Source organism: Trachurus japonicus, chromosome 16 (assembly GCF_045865225.1).
Source record: "Trachurus japonicus isolate A0001 chromosome 16, Traja_1.0".
NCBI classification, from domain to species: domain Eukaryota; kingdom Metazoa; phylum Chordata; class Actinopteri; order Carangiformes; family Carangidae; genus Trachurus; species Trachurus japonicus.
In genome coordinates this window covers 28,938,228-28,956,572 of record NC_140922.1, presented here as the reverse complement: position 1 = coordinate 28,956,572, position 18,345 = coordinate 28,938,228, and the positions used below count along the sequence as shown (strand labels likewise).

The 18,345-nt window shown below is 40.4% G+C and overlaps 1 protein-coding gene and 1 long non-coding RNA gene across 3 annotated transcripts in view; one reads left to right on the top strand and one right to left on the bottom strand.

Moving 5' to 3' along the window:
- Nucleotides 1-18,345, bottom strand: part of LOC146972593 (uncharacterized) — a 117,968-nt gene that overhangs the window by 84,955 nt on the left and 14,668 nt on the right. The gene's annotated exons all lie outside the window — the stretch shown is intronic.
- rbm42 (RNA binding motif protein 42) lies at nt 1,364-18,117 on the top strand. 2 transcript variants are annotated; one of them, XM_085802994.1, is made up of 13 exons: nt 1,364-1,664; nt 1,942-1,998; nt 2,880-3,012; nt 3,112-3,184; nt 3,480-3,551; nt 10,614-10,743; nt 10,780-10,840; nt 12,751-12,924; nt 14,122-14,262; nt 15,142-15,259; nt 15,538-15,635; nt 17,688-17,784; nt 17,883-18,117. In XM_085802994.1, exons 2-13 carry the CDS (start codon nt 1,943-1,945, stop codon nt 17,993-17,995), a joined length of 1,266 nt encoding a protein of 421 aa, XP_085659120.1. In that variant the 5' UTR covers nt 1,364-1,664; nt 1,942; the 3' UTR covers nt 17,996-18,117. The 2 variants fall into 2 exon arrangements, with proteins under 2 accessions (XP_085659120.1, XP_085659119.1); XM_085802993.1 differs by having other exon boundaries at nt 2,880-3,015; nt 3,115-3,184.

Sequence of the window (18,345 nt, the reverse complement as noted above, 5' to 3'; positions counted from 1 at the left end):
GCCGTACAGACTTTGTCCTTCATGTCATCCATAATTGATGTATTAAGAAAACAAATATTGCCAGATTGACGGCTCAATAAAGTTCATTTGTTCTGATAACATACAGTATGAGATTAGTTAATTATTAACAATAATCAAACTGTGATATGAAGCTGTAGCAGCTGATAGAGGAGCTCTGTGCTGCAGGTTCAGACCCAATGTAGGTGATTCATAATTTGAAACTAAAGTGGGAGCAACAGACACAATAATGAATAAGATTTATTTGCCATTTGGGCATAAAGTTAAGACATAGAAAGGAACATAGTCGATAATAAAAAGTGCTTAAAACACTATCCAAGAAAAGAAAAGTATATAATAAAACAGAAGTAAGTAAAAAAAAATACAAAAACATAATATATAAGTTGTAAAGTACAAAAAAAAAACATATTCATCATCATACAGCAGTCACTAGTGACAAGGAAAACGATATGGGGGTTATTGCATGTGTCAGAAAGTATATAACAACGTTTTTGCTTTAATGAATAACTAATGATGGAGATGTTCACTTTGTCAATTCACATGAAACATGTCAGCTTAGTTCATAGTGTTATTCTGTCAAAACTGTCAGTCTGCCCCAGGGCAGCTGTGGCTACAGATGTTGTTTACCACCACCAGTGTGAATGTGGTATGAATGAATAATAGTTTCTGTAAAGCGCTTTGGGTATAGTGAAAAGTGCTATATAAATGTAAGCCATTGTTATTATAATTATTAAATTCATTGAGGAAAAACTGTTATTTAAAAAAAAAATCATTGAAAAAACAAACAAACATTTTTGGTGTAAAAAGGTTTTAGTCTTTTAGCAGAGATTCCCTGGCACCTCCTGACAAAATCAAGACTGGTTTATATGATTCTTTTCTTTTTCTTTTTCTTTTTCTTTTCATTGAACCACTTGGTAGTAACTCTGACCTTCCAGTCTGGTCCAGCAGGTGTCACCCTTTACTCTTCTTATTTTATTTTATTTTATTTATTGAAACACAAACCGTATACAATGAACAGTAGGCCCATATGTTACAGAAAAACAAAGTAACAGATGAGCCATGGGGAAAATACATGAACTAAAAAGGTTGCATTGGTGCAGAAATTTAATATTTTTTATAGTCTTTTGATTTGTTGAAATAATAAGTAACTTTGAATATTGCTGCATTTATTTTTGGAAAACAATAAAACAATGAGTTTTTCTTATTAAATTTACTTTATAATAATAAGATAAAAACAAATGTATCCAAAGCTCCGGTCCAGCAGGTGTCGCCTCGTCTCTTCCGGTCCTCCAGGGGGCGGAAGTAGCAGCAGCGGCGGCAGCAACGTTTACAACCACCACCGAAGGAGAAGGAGAAGCCTGATCACCAGTGTTGCTGCTTCAGGCGCTAAAAGCTAAAACACATCACTGAGCTAAACTAGTGTCTCCTCAGCTCCAACAGCAGCTTATTGATAATTATATAAAGTCTCGACATGTTAATTTCTCAGTATGTAGCCTGGTTACGTTGCGTAGAGCTCGTTAGGTGAAGTTAACAGCGTTAAAATACGTCAGTTAGTCAGTTAGCTGGTTCAGCTAAGCTAAGCTAGGCTAAGCTAATAGAAGAGTCGGTTTATTATCGAAAGGAGATTAAAAAACACACAGAGGAAGGTAAGAGTCGCCATTAATAGTAATAATAAGTAGAAGAATACGTAACTGTCTGAATATGTTTGATAAACAGAAAATAAGATCTGTAAAATGAGCTCTGTTATGTAGCTTCATGTTTAGCCTGAAGCTACAACTGTGCAGCAGCAGCAACAACAGTGCTTGATTCTTGTATCTCATGTGTTTATGTGTTTAATTACTGCATTATTTTGTCAGTTAATTAGATTAAGTGTTTGTTATTTTGTTTGTTTGGTCTCTGCTCAGTGTTTCCTCTTCTCGGCAGCATGGCGCTCAAGTCTGGAGAGGAGCGACTGAAGGAGATGGAGGCGGAGATGGCTCTGTGAGTGATCTGATCAATAACCACTACATCATAATAATAATAATAGTCATAATCATAATGAACACACAGGAACAACAATGTTAAGTTAAGTTTACTGGAACAACCTGGATAGACTCTATGGCTGCCACACACATCTTTGAAAATAAAGTATGAAATCACAGCAGATACTCGTCAGGGGATTTTCAAAATAAAGCTGATCATTTATCGATGTCTTACTATATCAGGGTTCCCACTTGCCCTGGAAAACTTGGAAAACCTGGAAAATGTTTGACCAATTTTCCAGTCTTGGAAAATGAGAAAAAAAAGTCAAATGTCCTGGAAAATTATTTACCACATCAGCTATCAGAGCTCTATTTGCCGTTTTCAGACCTCACTAAGGATTTATTTTCTAAAAAAGTGCCTAGTGAGAAAACTAGAGACTTTGAGTTGATGAGTGTTTTCCAGTGTTGGACCCCATGTTTGTGTTGTTCTATGTTAAATTCATAGAAATTTCTAAGCATATTACTGTAAGAGATTATTGCATAACTTAGAGCCATCGACGGGACAGAGGATGTATAATAACATGTCTGTCAGACTGTAGCCGGTGAAAGTGTCCTGGAAAAGGATTTCAAGAAAAGAGTGGGAACCCTGTATATTTTCATTCTGGATTGACATTATTGACTCGATTGAAGTGGATCGATCCTTTTAATGCTTTCTAATGAGTTCAGTCCAGATGTGAATCAACATTTGACTTGAATAAGATTAAAAGAATAAGAAAAACATCTTAAATCTGTTTTTACAAAATAACCAGACCAACATGCATTAATCGTCTTGAGTGTCGGCGACTCTAATACCTAAAACTCTTTGGTTATAAACCATCGCTCCGTCTCGTTGTGCCTCAGGTTTGAGCAGGAGGTCCTCGGTGGTCCGGTACCGGTGTCGGGAAGCCCACCTGTCACCGAGGCCGTACCTGTGGCTCTGGCCGTCCCAGCGCTCCCAGTAGTGAGAGCCATCATCGGCACCAACACCTACAGAACGGTCTGTGATAAACTCCTGGTAATAGCAATGTGCTGTTCACAGAAACACATTTATACACGATTTATTGATTAATTAAAAGTTGAATCTCTTCTCTTTCAGGTCCAGCAGACGTTAGAGGCCCGAGCTGCCACTTACGTCGGTCCTCCACCTCCGGCCTTCGTCGGACCAGGTGAACAGAAACTCTGACACACACTCATTACACACTAACGAGGGTTTGACTCTAATATATATAACACACACAGCTTTAGTCTAATTAAACACAGTCATATAAATAAATTGCTTAACATATGTTAGATATTTACATAGTGTATATATATGTATTATAATGTAATATGGATATGGATATGTAAGCATACATATTATTAGCAGTCATATAAAAATATATAAACTGTGATGAGTTAACCTGAGTGATTGATCGTCTTCAGCTGCACAGTAACTCACCGTGTCCTCTGTCCCCCCCTCAGTTCCTCCCATACGTCCTCCCCCTCCCCCCATGATGAGACCGGCCTTCGTCCCCCACATCCTGCAGAGACCAGGTGAAGTTCCCAGTTCCACCGCCGGGTTTACTGCTTTTATTCTTCACAAATCACAAAATCAAAAATTGAATGACTGACGTGTCCTAAACACAGGTGGAGATATGTGTCGTTTCAGCGGGTTAATTACAGACCCCTCTTAATAACTTTCTTTCTTTATTCTTTATTCAAATATATGACAAACAAAACATCCAAAAATATCAATTATAAACAAAAAACTAAATAACAGTGGTCATCTAATCACAAACAACATAATATATTTGAAAGGAGTGAGAAGAAGTATGAAGTTATTTAATCCCACCCTGCCTTTTCTTTTTTTAAGCTTAATATCATTATGTTATGGGTTTTTACTATGTAATAACTAATTATTAAAGGGATAGTTCAACATTTTGACAAATTGGCCCATTCCCATAATCCCTATAGTCTTAGGAGTAGGTTCGTTACGACAAGTTGTGACCTGCACATTCACCACGCTATGAGATAATAAAATAGATCATCTGAGCATCTCGCGGCTCTGCTCCGCCGTTCTAAAAATAGCTTGCACCGATAATTAAAGATAACGAACCTACTGCTATGACTATAGGGATTATGGCAATGGGCCATTTTGCCAAAATGTTGAACTATCCCTTGAATTATAGTTCTAATTTAGGCATAAATTCATGTATATACTTATTATATTTAACATACACATAAATGCCGACTGTATGCCTGCTACATACATTTGTGCCATTAGAGACAACAAAAACACAAAATTACCAAAGTAAGAGAAAACTGAGAAACAATAAATAACTAGAAAAAGCATTTCCAAGAATGGAAATGGTGTGACTGCTGATAGCAACTGAACGCTGTTGCAGAATTAGCAAATAGTGCAAGCAGTGATCACCATACTGTTTGACCAAGGTCGGAATCGAACCCACAACCTCATGGTCATTAGACTTCCACTCTGCCTCTAGGCCACAGTGCACACACAGTTACAGAGACTGTTGTCTGTTAATGATCTGCACACTGTCAACATCAAGAAAGCTTGAGAGTCAAGCTTGAATGACTTAGAATGAAAATTTCTGTGAATTTCAGGCTGAGAGCAGCAGTTTCAACATGAAGCAAGTTATCAGAAGTCAACAGAAGACAACTGGGAAAATAATTCACTATAATTGTTGTTGAGGCAAGATTTGAACCAGCAACCTTCAGGTCTCCAGACCAGCAAGCTAACCACTAGGCTACAGACAGAGACAGTATGTGAGGGGTAAAGAAAACCTTTGATAAGAGGATCACTGGCTTCTGCTTAAAAAAAAAAGTAAGGAATCGAACCCATGACCTCATGATCAATAAACCTTTACCGCAACCCTTTTCGGCCATTTTAAAACCAGCTCATTAGCCATGCACATTAGCAATTCACCTCTGGGGGGTGGGCGGAGACTGCGCTGTTTTGCACCCGCCCAGCCACCTCCTCGTACCCCATCAGGGTGCCAGGTGAGCTATACCTGTTATACCTTGACAGCTACACCGAGCTGCCAAGGCTTTCACCTCTGAGCCAGATGAAGAACGGGGTGGGAGCTTGTTAGCCTCGTAAACCAGCCTCTCGCGGAAGTGCATTTCATTTCATTCCGAGGGAGAGTCTGGCCTCATCCCCATTCTAAGCGTTTCGACTGAAACCCTCAGAAGGCCGAGCCAATCAGCGTCGCCGCTGTGATTGACACAGCACGTTGGCCAATCAGGGACCGACTGGTGCAAAGCCCCGTCGCTACACCAACTTGTTGATTGGCTGAATGGGGTTGTCTGTCAACGCTACTACCAAAGATATTAAACCGTCTTTGCTACTACTCCCGCCCTGCTGCCGCCCACCCCAAATGAAATGAAATGAAATGAAATGCATTTCTGCGAGAGGCTGGTTTACGAGGCTAGGAGCTTGTAGCATTAGTGCCCTCCCCTGGAGCTGTGACACGTCAGCTCCAGTCTCCCTGAAACTGCCAGTTTGCGTCTGCCATTGGTTCACAGCAATTTGAAGGCAGAAAAACTCAGAAATGCAATTTTGCACTTCCTTTTCTGCTGATATGTGCTCTAACACAAGAAAAATGCCACAGGAACTTGTGAAAAGCACGAAAAACATGATTTTCATGGGAGCGGGTCTTTAAAGTTCAAAGTTGCTGACACACTAACAAGACTGCTCAGGTGGGATTTGAACCAGTGACCTTGTGGTTAGATGGCAGGAACCTTATCCACTGGGCTATTCCAACACTAATTGTGAAGTAGAGGTTTGATGAATATGAGATTTTTGTTTTCTGTTGCAGAATTAGCAAATAGTGCAAGCAGTGACCACCATACAAATGTTTGACCAAGGTCGGAATCGAACCCATAATCTCATGGTCAGTAGACTTCCACTCTGCCTCTAGGCCACGGTGCACACACAGTTACAGAGACTGTTGTCTGTTAATGATCTGCACACTGTCAACATCAAGAAAGCTTGAGAGTCAAGCTTGAATGACTTAGAATGAAAATTTCTGTGAATTTCAGGCTGAGAGCAGCAGTTTCAACATGAAGCAAGTTATCAGAAGTCAACAGAGGACGACTGGGAAAATAATTCACTATAATTGTTGTTGAGGCAAGATTTGAACCAGCAACCCTCAGGTCTTCAGACCAGCAAGCTAACCACTAGGCTACAGACAGAGACAGTATATGAGGGGCAAAGAAAACATTTTATAAGAGGATCACTGGCTTCTGCTTGAAAAAAAAAGTAAGGAAAGTGCAGAAATTAACCACAAGAAGTAAGTAGAGGACACTTTTGTAAAAAATAGTGCAAGCAGTGATGACCATACAAATGGTTGACCAAGGTAGGAATTGAACCCACAATCTCATGGTCAGAAGACTTTGACTTTGCCCCCCGGTTGCTGACAGCTGGACATTGTATAATTACAGATTCAGCGCATTTAGTGTAAAACTCTACACTGGGATTCGATCACAGACTGGAGCATAGTCCTTGCTCACAGTGATAGCTGCTCTACCAGGTGAGCTATACCTATTATACCTTGACAGCCACACTGAGCTGTCAAGCCTTTCACCTCTGAGCCAGATGAAGAACGGGGCGGCAGCTTGTAGCACTAGTGCCCTCCCCTGGAGCTGTGACACATCAGCTCCAGTCTCCCTGAAACTGCCAGTTTGAGTCTGCCATTGGTTCACAGCAGTTTGAAGGCAGAAAAACTCAGAAATGCAATTTTGCACTTCCTTTTCTGCTGATATGTGCTCTAACACAAGAAAAATGCCACAGGAACATGTGAAAAGCTCAAAAAACACGATTTTCACGGGAGTGGGTCTTTATAAAAGCATCATAAATGAGCCATTAGAAGTTTGTCTACAAATCAGAATTTGAATGAAGTCTCTAGCAGAAAGTACAACATGAATGAGGCAGGAATCGAACCCATGACCTCATGATCAGTAAACCTTTACTCTGCCACTTCGCCACAGAGAGCACAGACTTAGGCTTGTTGCCATTGTAATTTGATGATGTGCTGCAAATGGTGGCACTAGCAATTAATGCGTCTCTTGACGACCACCTGTAACCAATTGAGGGTGATGGAGGGGAGCAGAATTCAACATAACATAACAAGATTGCTCAGCCTGGATTCGAACTAGTGACCTTGGGGTTGGCAAGCGGACATCTTACCAACTGGACTACAGACAGAGTTGTGAACAAAAGAGGTTGAGACTTTGATGAATGTGAGATTTTTCAATGATGCTTAAAATAAGGAGAAGTGAGTATAATTTAGCCACACCAAGTAAGGAGAGGACTTTTTTGTGACCTGTGACTATTTTTTGGTGAATTAAAATGATTTAAAAAGCACTTAACAGCAAGTTACAAAGTTGAGCTCCTTCTCCTGCTGCTGTGAAAAAAATGCATTGAGCTGTATGAGAGCAGAGAGCTCCCTGGCTGCATTTAAAAAATATTTTAAACTAGAAAAAGCATTTCCAAGAATGGAAATGGTGTGACTGCTGACAGCAACTGAACGCTGTTGCAGAATTAGCAAATAGTGCAAGCAGTGATCACCATACAAATGTTTGACCAAGGTCGGATTCGAACCCACAACCTCATGGTCATTAGACTTCCACTCTGCCTCTAGGCCACGGTGCACACACAGTTGCAGAGACTGTTGTCTGTTAATGATCTGCACACTGTCAACATCACGAAAGCTTGAGAGTCAAGCTTGAATGACTTAGAATGAAAATTTCTGTGAATTTCAGGCTGAGAGCAGCAGTTTCAACATGAAGCAAGTTATCAGAAGTCAACAGAGGACAACTGGGAAAATAATTCACTATAATTGTTGTTGAGGCAAGAATTGAACCAGCAACCTTCAGGTCTCCAGACCAGCAAGCTAACCACTAGGCTACAGACAGAGACAGTGTGTGAGGGGTAAAGAAAACCTTTGATAAGAGGATCACTGGCTTCTGCTTAAAAAAAAAAGTAAGGGATCGAACCCATGACCTCATGATCAATAAACCTTTACTCTGCCACTTCGCCACAGAGAGCACAGACATAAGCATGTTTCAGACAGAGTTGTGGAGAATTCTCAGCATTGGGCTGAATGAGAGCAGAGAGCTCCCTGGCTGCATTTAAAAAATATTTAAAATTATTATCTAAGTCTCTTTGCATTTTTGACCAGAATTTTAGCCAGAAGACAAGTGTGGCTACAAAACTGGAGAAAATAATTTGTCTAGAGTTTAATTTGCAGAAAAAGTTAAATATTTGAAAAAGTATAAATAGTTAAAAAGAGAAAAGTAATGCCGATAAAGTTCAAAAAAAGCTGCACGTTTTGATATATGAATTGTTGAAATAGCACAACACCTAACACACTAACCATATGGCCACAGAGAACCTGAGTTACAATGAGCTTTATACTATGAGGAATCAAAGACTGTCCAATGACAGCTGAATAATTGGAATCAAAAGTCAAGCAATGATGTGAAATGACTGAGGCAGGACTCGAACCCGTGACCATATGATCACTAAGCCTTTACTCTGCCACTCGGCTACAGAGAGCACACTGCTTTCAAGACTGTTGTCATTCATTCTAATGTGATGATGTGCTGCAAACTGGTATGAGTAATCAAGAAGATAACAAACACCTGTAACCAATTGAAGGCGGGGGAGGAGAGCAGAATTCAACATAACATAACAAGAGTTCTTCCCTTGGATTCGAACCAGTGACCTTAGGGTTGGCAGGCAGTTACCCTACCCCCTACACTACAGTGGAGTTGTGAAGAAGAGAGGTTGAGACTTTGATGAATGTGAGATTTTTTGTGAAAAAGTTAAATATTTGAAAAAGTATAAATAGTTAAAAAGAGAAAAGTAATGCCGATAAAGTTCAAAAAAAGCTGCACGTTTTGATATATGAATTGTTGAAATAGCACAAAGTATGAAGGACTAGAAGAAGACCGTAAAAAGGCGGAAGAAAATGGCCAAACAGAAGAACAATAGTGTGCAGTCACACTATTGTTCTTCTGTTTGGCCATTTTCTTCCGCCTTTTTACGGTCTTCTTCTAGTCCTTCATACTTTGTGCTATTTCAACAATTCATATATCAAAACGTGCAGCTTCTTTTGAACTTTATCGGCATTACTTTTCTCTTTTTAACTATTTATACTTTTTCAAATATTTAACTTTTTCACAAAAAATCTCACATTCATCAAAGTCTCAACCTCTCTTCTTCACAACTCCACTGTAGTGTAGGGGGTAGGGTGGCCGTTTGCCAACCCTAAGGTCACTGGTTCGAATCCAAGGGAAGAACTCTTGTTATGTTATGTTGAATTCTGCTCTCCTCCCCCGCCTTCAATTGGTTACAGGTGTTTGTTATCTCCTTGATTACTCGTACCAGTTTGCAGCACATCATCACATTACAATGAATGACAACAGTTTTGAAAGCAGTGTGCTCTCTGTAGCCGAGTGGCAGAGTAAAGGTTTAGTGATCATATGGTCATGGGTTCGATTCCTGCCTCAGTCTTTTCACTTCATTGCTTGACTTTTGATTCCAATTATTCAGCTGTCATTGGACAGTCTTTGATTCCTCATAGTATAAAGCTCATTGTAACTCAGGTTCTCTGTGGCCATATGGTTAGTGCTCAGCCTGAAATTCACAGACATTTTCATTCTAAGTCATTCAAGCTTGACTCTCAAGCTTTCTTGATGTTGACAGTGTGCAGATCATCAACAGACAACAGTCTCTGCAACTGTGTGTGCACTGTGGCCTAGAGGCAGAGTGGAAGTCTAATGACCATGAGGATGTGGGTTCGATTCTGACCTTGGTCAAACATTTGTATGGTGATAACTGCTTGCACTATTTGCTAATTCTGCAACAGCGTTCAGTTGCTATCAGCAGTCACACCATTTCCATTCTTGGAAATGCTTTTTCTAGTTATTATCTAAGTCTCTTTGCATTTTTGACCAGAATTTTAGCCAGAAGACAAGTGTGGCTACAAAACTGGAGAAAATAATTTGTCTAGAGTTTAATTTGTGGCCATGCTGACAGTTTAGCCAGAAAAACTCTAGAATGTTTTTTTGCCTCTCCCCACTCTAGCACCACTCTGGCTCTGCTCGTTAGACGCAACACACACACATTATAAAGCTGAAAAAAATCTGAAAAAGTTAAATATTTTAAAAAGTATAAAGAGTTAAAAAGAGAAAAGTAATGCCGATAAAGTTCAAAAAAAGCTGCACGTTTTGATATATGAATTGTTGAAATAGCACAAAGTATGAAGGACTAGAAGAAGACCGTAAAAAGGCGGAAGAAAATGGCCAAACAGAAGAACAATAGTGTGACTGCTTCAGCAGTCACACTAATAAGTAAAAACACAATAAACAAACAACAAAAGAAAACATTGTGTATTCAGTGTAACTTAGAGTTCCCAACCAGATGTGTCGGTCTGGGCTGAATATTCTGGCTTTTAACAAGTTTACAAACACTTCAGTTGTCCAGTTGGAGTCGGATTAAAGCCATAATTAGTTTTTTTTCAACTGTCATGTACGGTAACTGCGTCGTATATCTGTGTGTTTACTTCCTGTCTCTCTCCGTGTGGTCAGGTGGTCAGCGGCTGCCGATGATGCGTGGACCTCCCATCGCTCCTCCTCTGCCCCGTCCTCCTCCTCCTCCTCCCATGATGCTGCCTCCGTCGCTGCAGGGCCCGGGGCCTCAGGGCCCGGCGCACTCGCACTCCCACTCGCACTCGCATTCGCACTCACACTCGCAGCCCATGCAGCACATGGCGGCGGCGCCTCAGGTCCGACGGGAGGCGTTCATCACCTCATCGGTCTGTCACCACCGTTTGTTTGTTTGTTTGGTAACACTTTACTTGAATAGGTATTCATAAGCAGTCCCTCCAGGATTTCGCAGGCTTTTTTTGTGATTGTTGCGGCCTAAAATGCCTGAATTTGCGGCCACATTTTGAAAAAATTGCGGTGAATGTTGCGATGTTTTAAGCCCTTTTGTTGCGATTAAATTGCGGGAGACAGCGAAAGTTGCAAAAAAAAGTTGCAGTTTTGTTCTGAATAATTAAAAATCAAAGGAAAATTGAAAATTTTAAAATGTCACAAATTAATGTGATGTCATGTTATACCAGCAATTTTCCACTTGTTAAGAAAGGCACAGGAAAATTATATAGAGTTGAAAGTTGTTTTACTTTTAATTAAAATGTCTGTTTAAAAATCGTGGTAAAAGAACTGTTTTATTAAAACAGTCCAGTCTTTGAATAAAAAGGGGAGGGTGGCTACTCAAGTCCAGGGCCAGGGCTTTAGGATGGGGGAAGGGGCACCTGGCCGCCGGCTGCTCCGCTCCGGCCCTGCAGTGGCGCACTCTGGATTCCCCCTCGGCGAGTGCTGCGGGGTTGACACAGGCTCGGGTGGTCAACCAGGACAACTCACACACTCAACACGTTCAACTCAGCTTGTGTTCCTTTACTTATCACTTTGTGCACGTTGTATCAAGTTTCTTGCCGTCAGCCCAGCCACGCTGTTCCTCCGTGGACTCACTTTCAACCACCGCTCCGTCCAGACTCGCACTCTCTGCTGTGTAACTCGCGGAAAGCACCGACAATTGGTCCAATTTGCGGAAAAGTTGCGGTGATTGTACAGAATTGCAAGATCGCAAAAATTTGCGGGGTTTGGCTGAATTTGCGTTAATTGTTGCGATCGCAACATCGCGAATTCCTGGAGGGACTGCATAAGATTGACATAACACTGTCATAACCATGACATAACAGCTGTCATAAACATCAATGAATACTTATGACAGCTGTCGTTAAGTGTCATTCGGTAAGTTATGTCACTTTTAATGCAAAGTTGACATTAATTGAGATGTCCTTGTATGAGAACTTGACATAATTTTTTTAAGTTTGGCAATTAGGTCTGCTATGACAGTTTAAATTGTCTTTATGTCAAGTTGTCAGAACAAAAACACCTCAAACAATGTCAACTTTGCATTAAACAGGGTTCTTACGGATCCTTAAAAAGTCTTAAAAGGCATTGAATTCATTAATCTAAAAACAAGGCTTAATTGGCATTAAAATGTCTTAAATCAATTTTTCAAAAAATGTTAACACATGGTAAGTGGTATTTTATGGTTGTAATTAGTCTCAAATCTCAAAATAATTGGTAACATTCTGACATAGAGAAGTTAGTGGCGGCCGTCAACGCTAAATTTCTCACCGCCACCAGCTCCTGAGTCAGTGTTTTTTTTTGTTTTTCGGACTTTTTATGCATTTATTTAGAAAGGACAGCTGGAAAGAGACACAATCCAATGTTTATGTAGCAGTCACTTTACCTTGGATCACATAGGAAAGAGGGTAAAATTGTCCCTATAACCCTATGTAATTGATGTGGGGTTTTTCTTTTTTTTTTCTGCATTTGTGTTTATTATGAAGTCAGTCTTAAATTTAATTTCAAGTGGCTTTAAAAAAAGTCTTAAACAGTCTTAAATTTAACTTGGCTTAAGCTGTAGGAACCCTGATTAAAAGTGTCATAACTTACCGAATGACACTTAACGACAGCTGTCATAAGTATTCATTGATGTTTATGACAGTGTTATGTCGATCTTATGAAAACCTATTCAAGTAAAGTGTTACCGACTTTTATTATTCACTTGTTTATCATCAACACTTGAAGAAGAAAAGTGCAGTGACAGTGAACTTAACTCCTCCGTGTGTGTCTGTGTTTCCTCCCTCAGGTCGGAGACATGGTGTCGATGGTGTCGGCTCCGCCCACCAGGCAGGGCCCGCCGCCGCCGCCCGTCAAACCCTCGCAGTCGATCATCCAGGCGGCGCCGACCGTCTACTCGGCTCCTCCCACGCCGGCCGGACACCGACGGATCGACATCAGAGCGCAGCGACAGGCGCGGATGGTACGAGCCGGAGCAGAACGAGGGCCGAGGCGTCATTGTTTTTTATTTAATGCACATTTAAACACATATTACAAGACAGTTACACAGACAGTTAGTCGTGTACAAAGCCGTATGGGACAAGGGGCGCTTACAAAACAAACACACACGAGCTAGGACGAATCTAATCAGAGATTGGAGAGTGGAGCAGGGCCGTTGTATAGGGGAGAAAGGTGATGATAATTCTAGGGGCCCAGCGCCCAGTGGGGCCCACAAAAAACCCCAGTAGTCTAATCTTTGTATGACTGATTTATTCTGCGTAAGACCCTGACTAATACTCATAGTACACTGTAAAAACTCAACATCTTTCCAAGAATATTTGTCTTATTTCTTGTCCAAATGTCTCATTTCTAGTCAAAACTAATCTCTTTCCACTTGAAATAAGACTCATTACCTAAAAATTAACTTGTTTTTAGATAATTTTCACTTAAATTCACAATAAATTGAAAAATCTGCCAGTGAAAGTAAGTTTTTTGTGCTTGTAATAAGGAAGAAAAACTTGCTCCATTATCAGATTTTTTCTACTTATTCCAAGTGAAAATCTGCTTGAAAGAAGTAAAAAGTGTCTAAAAACAAGCTACTTTTAATATGATATTCTAAGTATAATGAGATTTGTTTTGACTAGAAATTACATTTTGACCAAAAATAAGACAAATATTCTTGGTAAGATACTTGAGTTTTTGCAGTGTAATGCTGCATTAGCATCAAAACAAAGAAGGCTAAATAAAAAACGATAATACATCTAAGAAAAAAAAAGGAAAAGTTAGGGGGAGGGGCCCACTTTAGTATTCTTTAGGGGGGCCCAGAATTCCTAGCAACGGCCCTGAGTGGAGTTACGAGAAGGAAGGAGTGTTGAGCAGATATATATTTGGAAATAAAACAAAAATAAAGATAGGAATAAGAACGAGGGGAAAGAAAAGGGGGGGGGGGGGTTTCGAGGAATCAGCTCTGGACGAATTGTATGAATGGTGACCAGGTTTTATTGTATTGGGTGATATTTATTGTCTTTCATGGTGAATGTGAGTTTTTCCAAATTTGAATGTTCAGTTAACAGATTATACCAATGTTGTATTGAAAGTTTTGTTTTGTTCGTTGTTGTGTGTCTGACATGTTGTTGTGTTGTGTGTCTGACGTGTGGTTGTGTTGTGTGGTTGATCTCAGGAGGAGCTGGCGGCCCGCGTGGCGGAGCAGCAGGCGGCGGTGATGGCGGCCGGTCTCCTGGACAAGAGGGAGAGAGAGAGCGAGGACAGCGGCGCCGTCATCGGACCCAGCATGCCGGAGCCCGAGCCCCCACACCCCGAGGTGATGACTCATATTTTTATATCTTAAAACCACATCTTTTATGAATGAAATGTGAAATTGCAGCAGATATTTATCACTCAGACGTGCCAGGGGATGGGAATTATTCAAAATAAAGGCGCGCAGCTTACACATTTTAAAATGCATCAGTGTCTAACATCTGGAGAAAATTATTCAGTTTCAATCCGTTGTCACACTTTTGACCTTCATAGCATCCAACAATCCCAACAACTCCAAAACGCTCTGGTGGACAAGTTGTGACCTGCACATTCACCACGCTATGAGATAATAACACAACGTTACCAGACAGAGTTGTTTTAGAGGGAAATTCATGCAAAACTGCTGATGCGTGTTACCTTCAGGGACAGTTTTTCATCAAGCAGTCTCTATATTTCCCTCTAAAACGACTCTGTCTGGTAACGTTGTGTTATTATCTCATAGCGTGGTGAATGTGCAGGTCACAACTTGTCCACCAGAGCGTTTTGGAGTTGTTGGATTGTGTATTTGATGAGTTTGATGAGGGAAACCAAGAAATCCCATGAGCCTCCGTAGCGTAGCTCTGAGCAGCTCACGGCTCTGCTCTGCCGTTCTAAAAATAGCTTGCACCGACAATTAAAGGTAACGAACCTACTGCTATGACTATGGGGATTATGGCAATGGGCCAATTAGCCAAAATGTTGAACTATCCCTTTAAAGAGGCAGAAACAGACCCAGGTGTGATTTTGATCATATTTTTTTTTATAAATTACTCAAACCTTGTGGACACATGAACTCTCCCAGTGGATTCAGATGGAGAAAAGTCTCGTTAACACACAACAGCAGCAACACGACACAAAACTGACGACTTCCATTTTTATTTGTGTGTTTGTGTTTGTGTTTCAGCCGGTGGAAAGTGCGACTGAAGACAAAAAGAAGTCGAAGGTGGAGAAGGTGAAGAAGTGTATCCGCACTGCAGCCGGGACGAGCTGGGAGGATCCCAGTCTGCTGGAGTGGGAGTCAGGTACAAACACGTTTCACCATGACAAGAAATAATATTGATTGGATGTTTTGTTGTTACGACGCAATTTAGGCATCAATGATCAATATGAGACGACATCATCGGCTAATTTGTATCAAATCACAAAAAGCAGCAAAAATATAATTTGACATTTTAATTTCTGAGCTCAACCAGATGTTTGAATAAATGAAACAAATGTATTTTATTAATAAAAACCGTCCTCCATAATCTGATTAATTGATTGATTGATTGATTCATTGATTGATTCCTCTTCCTTGCAGACGACTTCCGTATTTTCTGCGGTGACCTTGGTAACGAGGTGAACGACGACATCCTGGCCCGAGCCTTCAGCAGATACCCGTCGTTCCTCAAAGCCAAGGTCGGTGGTTGTGTTGTTGTGTGTTGGTCTCATAGTTTGAAAACACTGGAACTTTTTTGTTATTTTGATCTGTTGCCATTTTCTGCAAATAAATGCTCTAAATTACAATATTTTTATTTCAAATTTGGGAGAAATTTTGTCAGTAGATTATAGAATGAAACGAAAGTGTTCATTTTACTCAAACACATACCTATGAATATTAAAACCAAAGGAACTGATCATTTTGAAGTGGTCTCTTAATTTTTTCCAGAGCTGTATATACAATTTAGGATTTATATTCACCTTATTCTCCGGGGCAACCATGGAGTCAATGGAACGCTGTGAGATTGTGTTGGAACTTCCGGTGACGACCGGAAGTCGTATAGTACATTAGCGGTAGCTTGATTATTTGAGTCCGTTCTCAGATGTTTCTTGTTGGCAAATCCGGGTTTTTTTTCCCGTTGTCGATTGCAAAAAATGACGAGCATTATAAAGAGGAAGCTACAATCACTGGAAGAAAACGTGTGAGTTTTTATAGCAGTTGAGCATCGACCTCATCTTCTGTCCCAGTGTGTGTGGAGCTCTGTACGATCTGCACCCACCTCCATCTACTCTAGAGTCTGGTTAAAAATAATTAAATAAATCCCCGTGTCCCCGCTGATTTCAGCCAAGATGAGCAGCTTGTTTGGAGAGTAGGAGCGAATTAAAAAAAAAAAAAAGAACCGCTATCACAGCCCGAAGCAACACTGTTAATGCACATAAGAGGCTGCTTTTAATTTCTGACAGCGGGACATTGCGCTACTTTTAATTATGAAGCTTTATCCATTTAAACAAAATAAACTAGAGGAACAACTTTCATGTTTAAATTGTGTTTTATAGCCTACTTTTATATATTTTACTGATCGCAATTCAGGCTGGGTGTGCGTATGAAAATATGCTACATCTCTTTTCTTTTCTTTTTTTTTGGAGGGGGCGGGGGGTAGTTTAGGTGACAAAGACATTTTTAACTGTGAAAATAGAGATGTATTCAATATTTGCATTTGGGCAATACTGCTGTAGGCGAAACAAGTTTATTCATGGCCACATTTAAGTTACAGTAGGCTATTTGAGGGAGGGTTTTATTTCTAAATCCCTCCGTTTATTTCTTTTACACATTAGCGAGCAGGTTCACAGCGTGAACAGCGTGTCCCGACCCGACCAGGCTCTGGACACGGAGCAGAGACCCAGGTCCGATAGTGCAAGGCTCTCTCTGAAGCAGAGGATGAGGCCAGCTTCCCGTCAGTCTTCACAGACAGTCCAGAGTTGAACGAGTTTCTGATCATATAGTTGTCAGTTTGCTCCAGGTGACAGTCGACCCTCACAACAAACCCCCCCCCTCCCTCTCTCAGTAAATAGTTCCGACGTCCATGCTGCAGCTTACTGTATATCCAAGTAATATAATAGCCTATGAGCTCCTGACGCTCGGCTCAACAGTTGGTAAACAGCAGCGGATCAGCGCGATCTCTACCTCCGTACTGGTTCTGCCAGCTCCACTTGGATTTCAAAGTAAAAGTCACGCTGTAAATGAGTTAAATTGTGAAACAGCGGCGCTTTTATAGCCGATTTTAGGATTAAACTCTGAATATATGAGCTAAACATCTGTTACCATAAGTTTCCATGGCGATCTAGCTGGGTTGAAAGAGAGAGTACAGGAAAGCCTGGCTTTAGACTCAATAAAAGATATATAATTATAAAATATAACCCACTAAACTCGCTTCGAAGTACACCCCTCAAGTGTTGTCCATGTTGATTTGATTGTCTGTATTGTAATTGTCCCGCAATATACTGCAAATTCAGTCGATTGTTTACATCAGTTTTTACTTCCGCATTTGACCGGAAGTCGTAACACAATCGCGGCCAAACCGGAAGTGGCAAAGTGGGCGGGGCTACATAAGGTGAATAAAAATAATAAAATACAATAGACAAAGGTAAAGATAGATATATAGAGGACACAGATAAAAAAAACTCTGTGAATAAAAAGGGAAACATTGATCAGTGATGATAGTTATTGATTATTGTGTTTATTGTGTCCAGGTGGTGAGAGACAAACGTACGGGGAAGACTAAAGGCTACGGCTTCGTCAGCTTCAAAGATCCAAACGACTACGTCCGAGCGATGAGAGAGATGAACGGTCGGTTTCTGCTCACACACACATTCATACTCACAACATCTGGATGAAAACATCTGCAGCCTCTCACTTAACTCTCTCTCTCTTGTGTGTGTGTGTAGGGAAGTACGTTGGCAGTCGGCCGATCAAACTGAGGAAGAGCATGTGGAAGGATCGAAACATGGAGGTCGTTCGTAAGAAGCAGAAGGAGAAGAAGAAGCTCGGCCTCAGATAATGTTCACGACCGTGTGTGTGTGTGTGCGCGTGTGTGTGTGTGTCATGTTTTAATTTGTCCCGAGCTTCTCTAGATCATAAAACTCTGTTCAACCTTTCTTAAATAAAACAATTTCTAAGTTGTTCCGATAGACTTCTTTTGTGCTGGTGCTTTATTTTCTTCATTTTTTATTTATATTTTGTTTCTGGTTTCTGTAGCACTTTGAGATTATTTAATGAAAAGCGCTTTACAAATTAAATTTATAATTATTATCATATTTGATATTTTTACTTCTGAGCTCAACCAGACATTTAAATTAAAACCAATCTTCTTTAATAAAATGTTATTGAGTTTTACAATTAAAGACAACT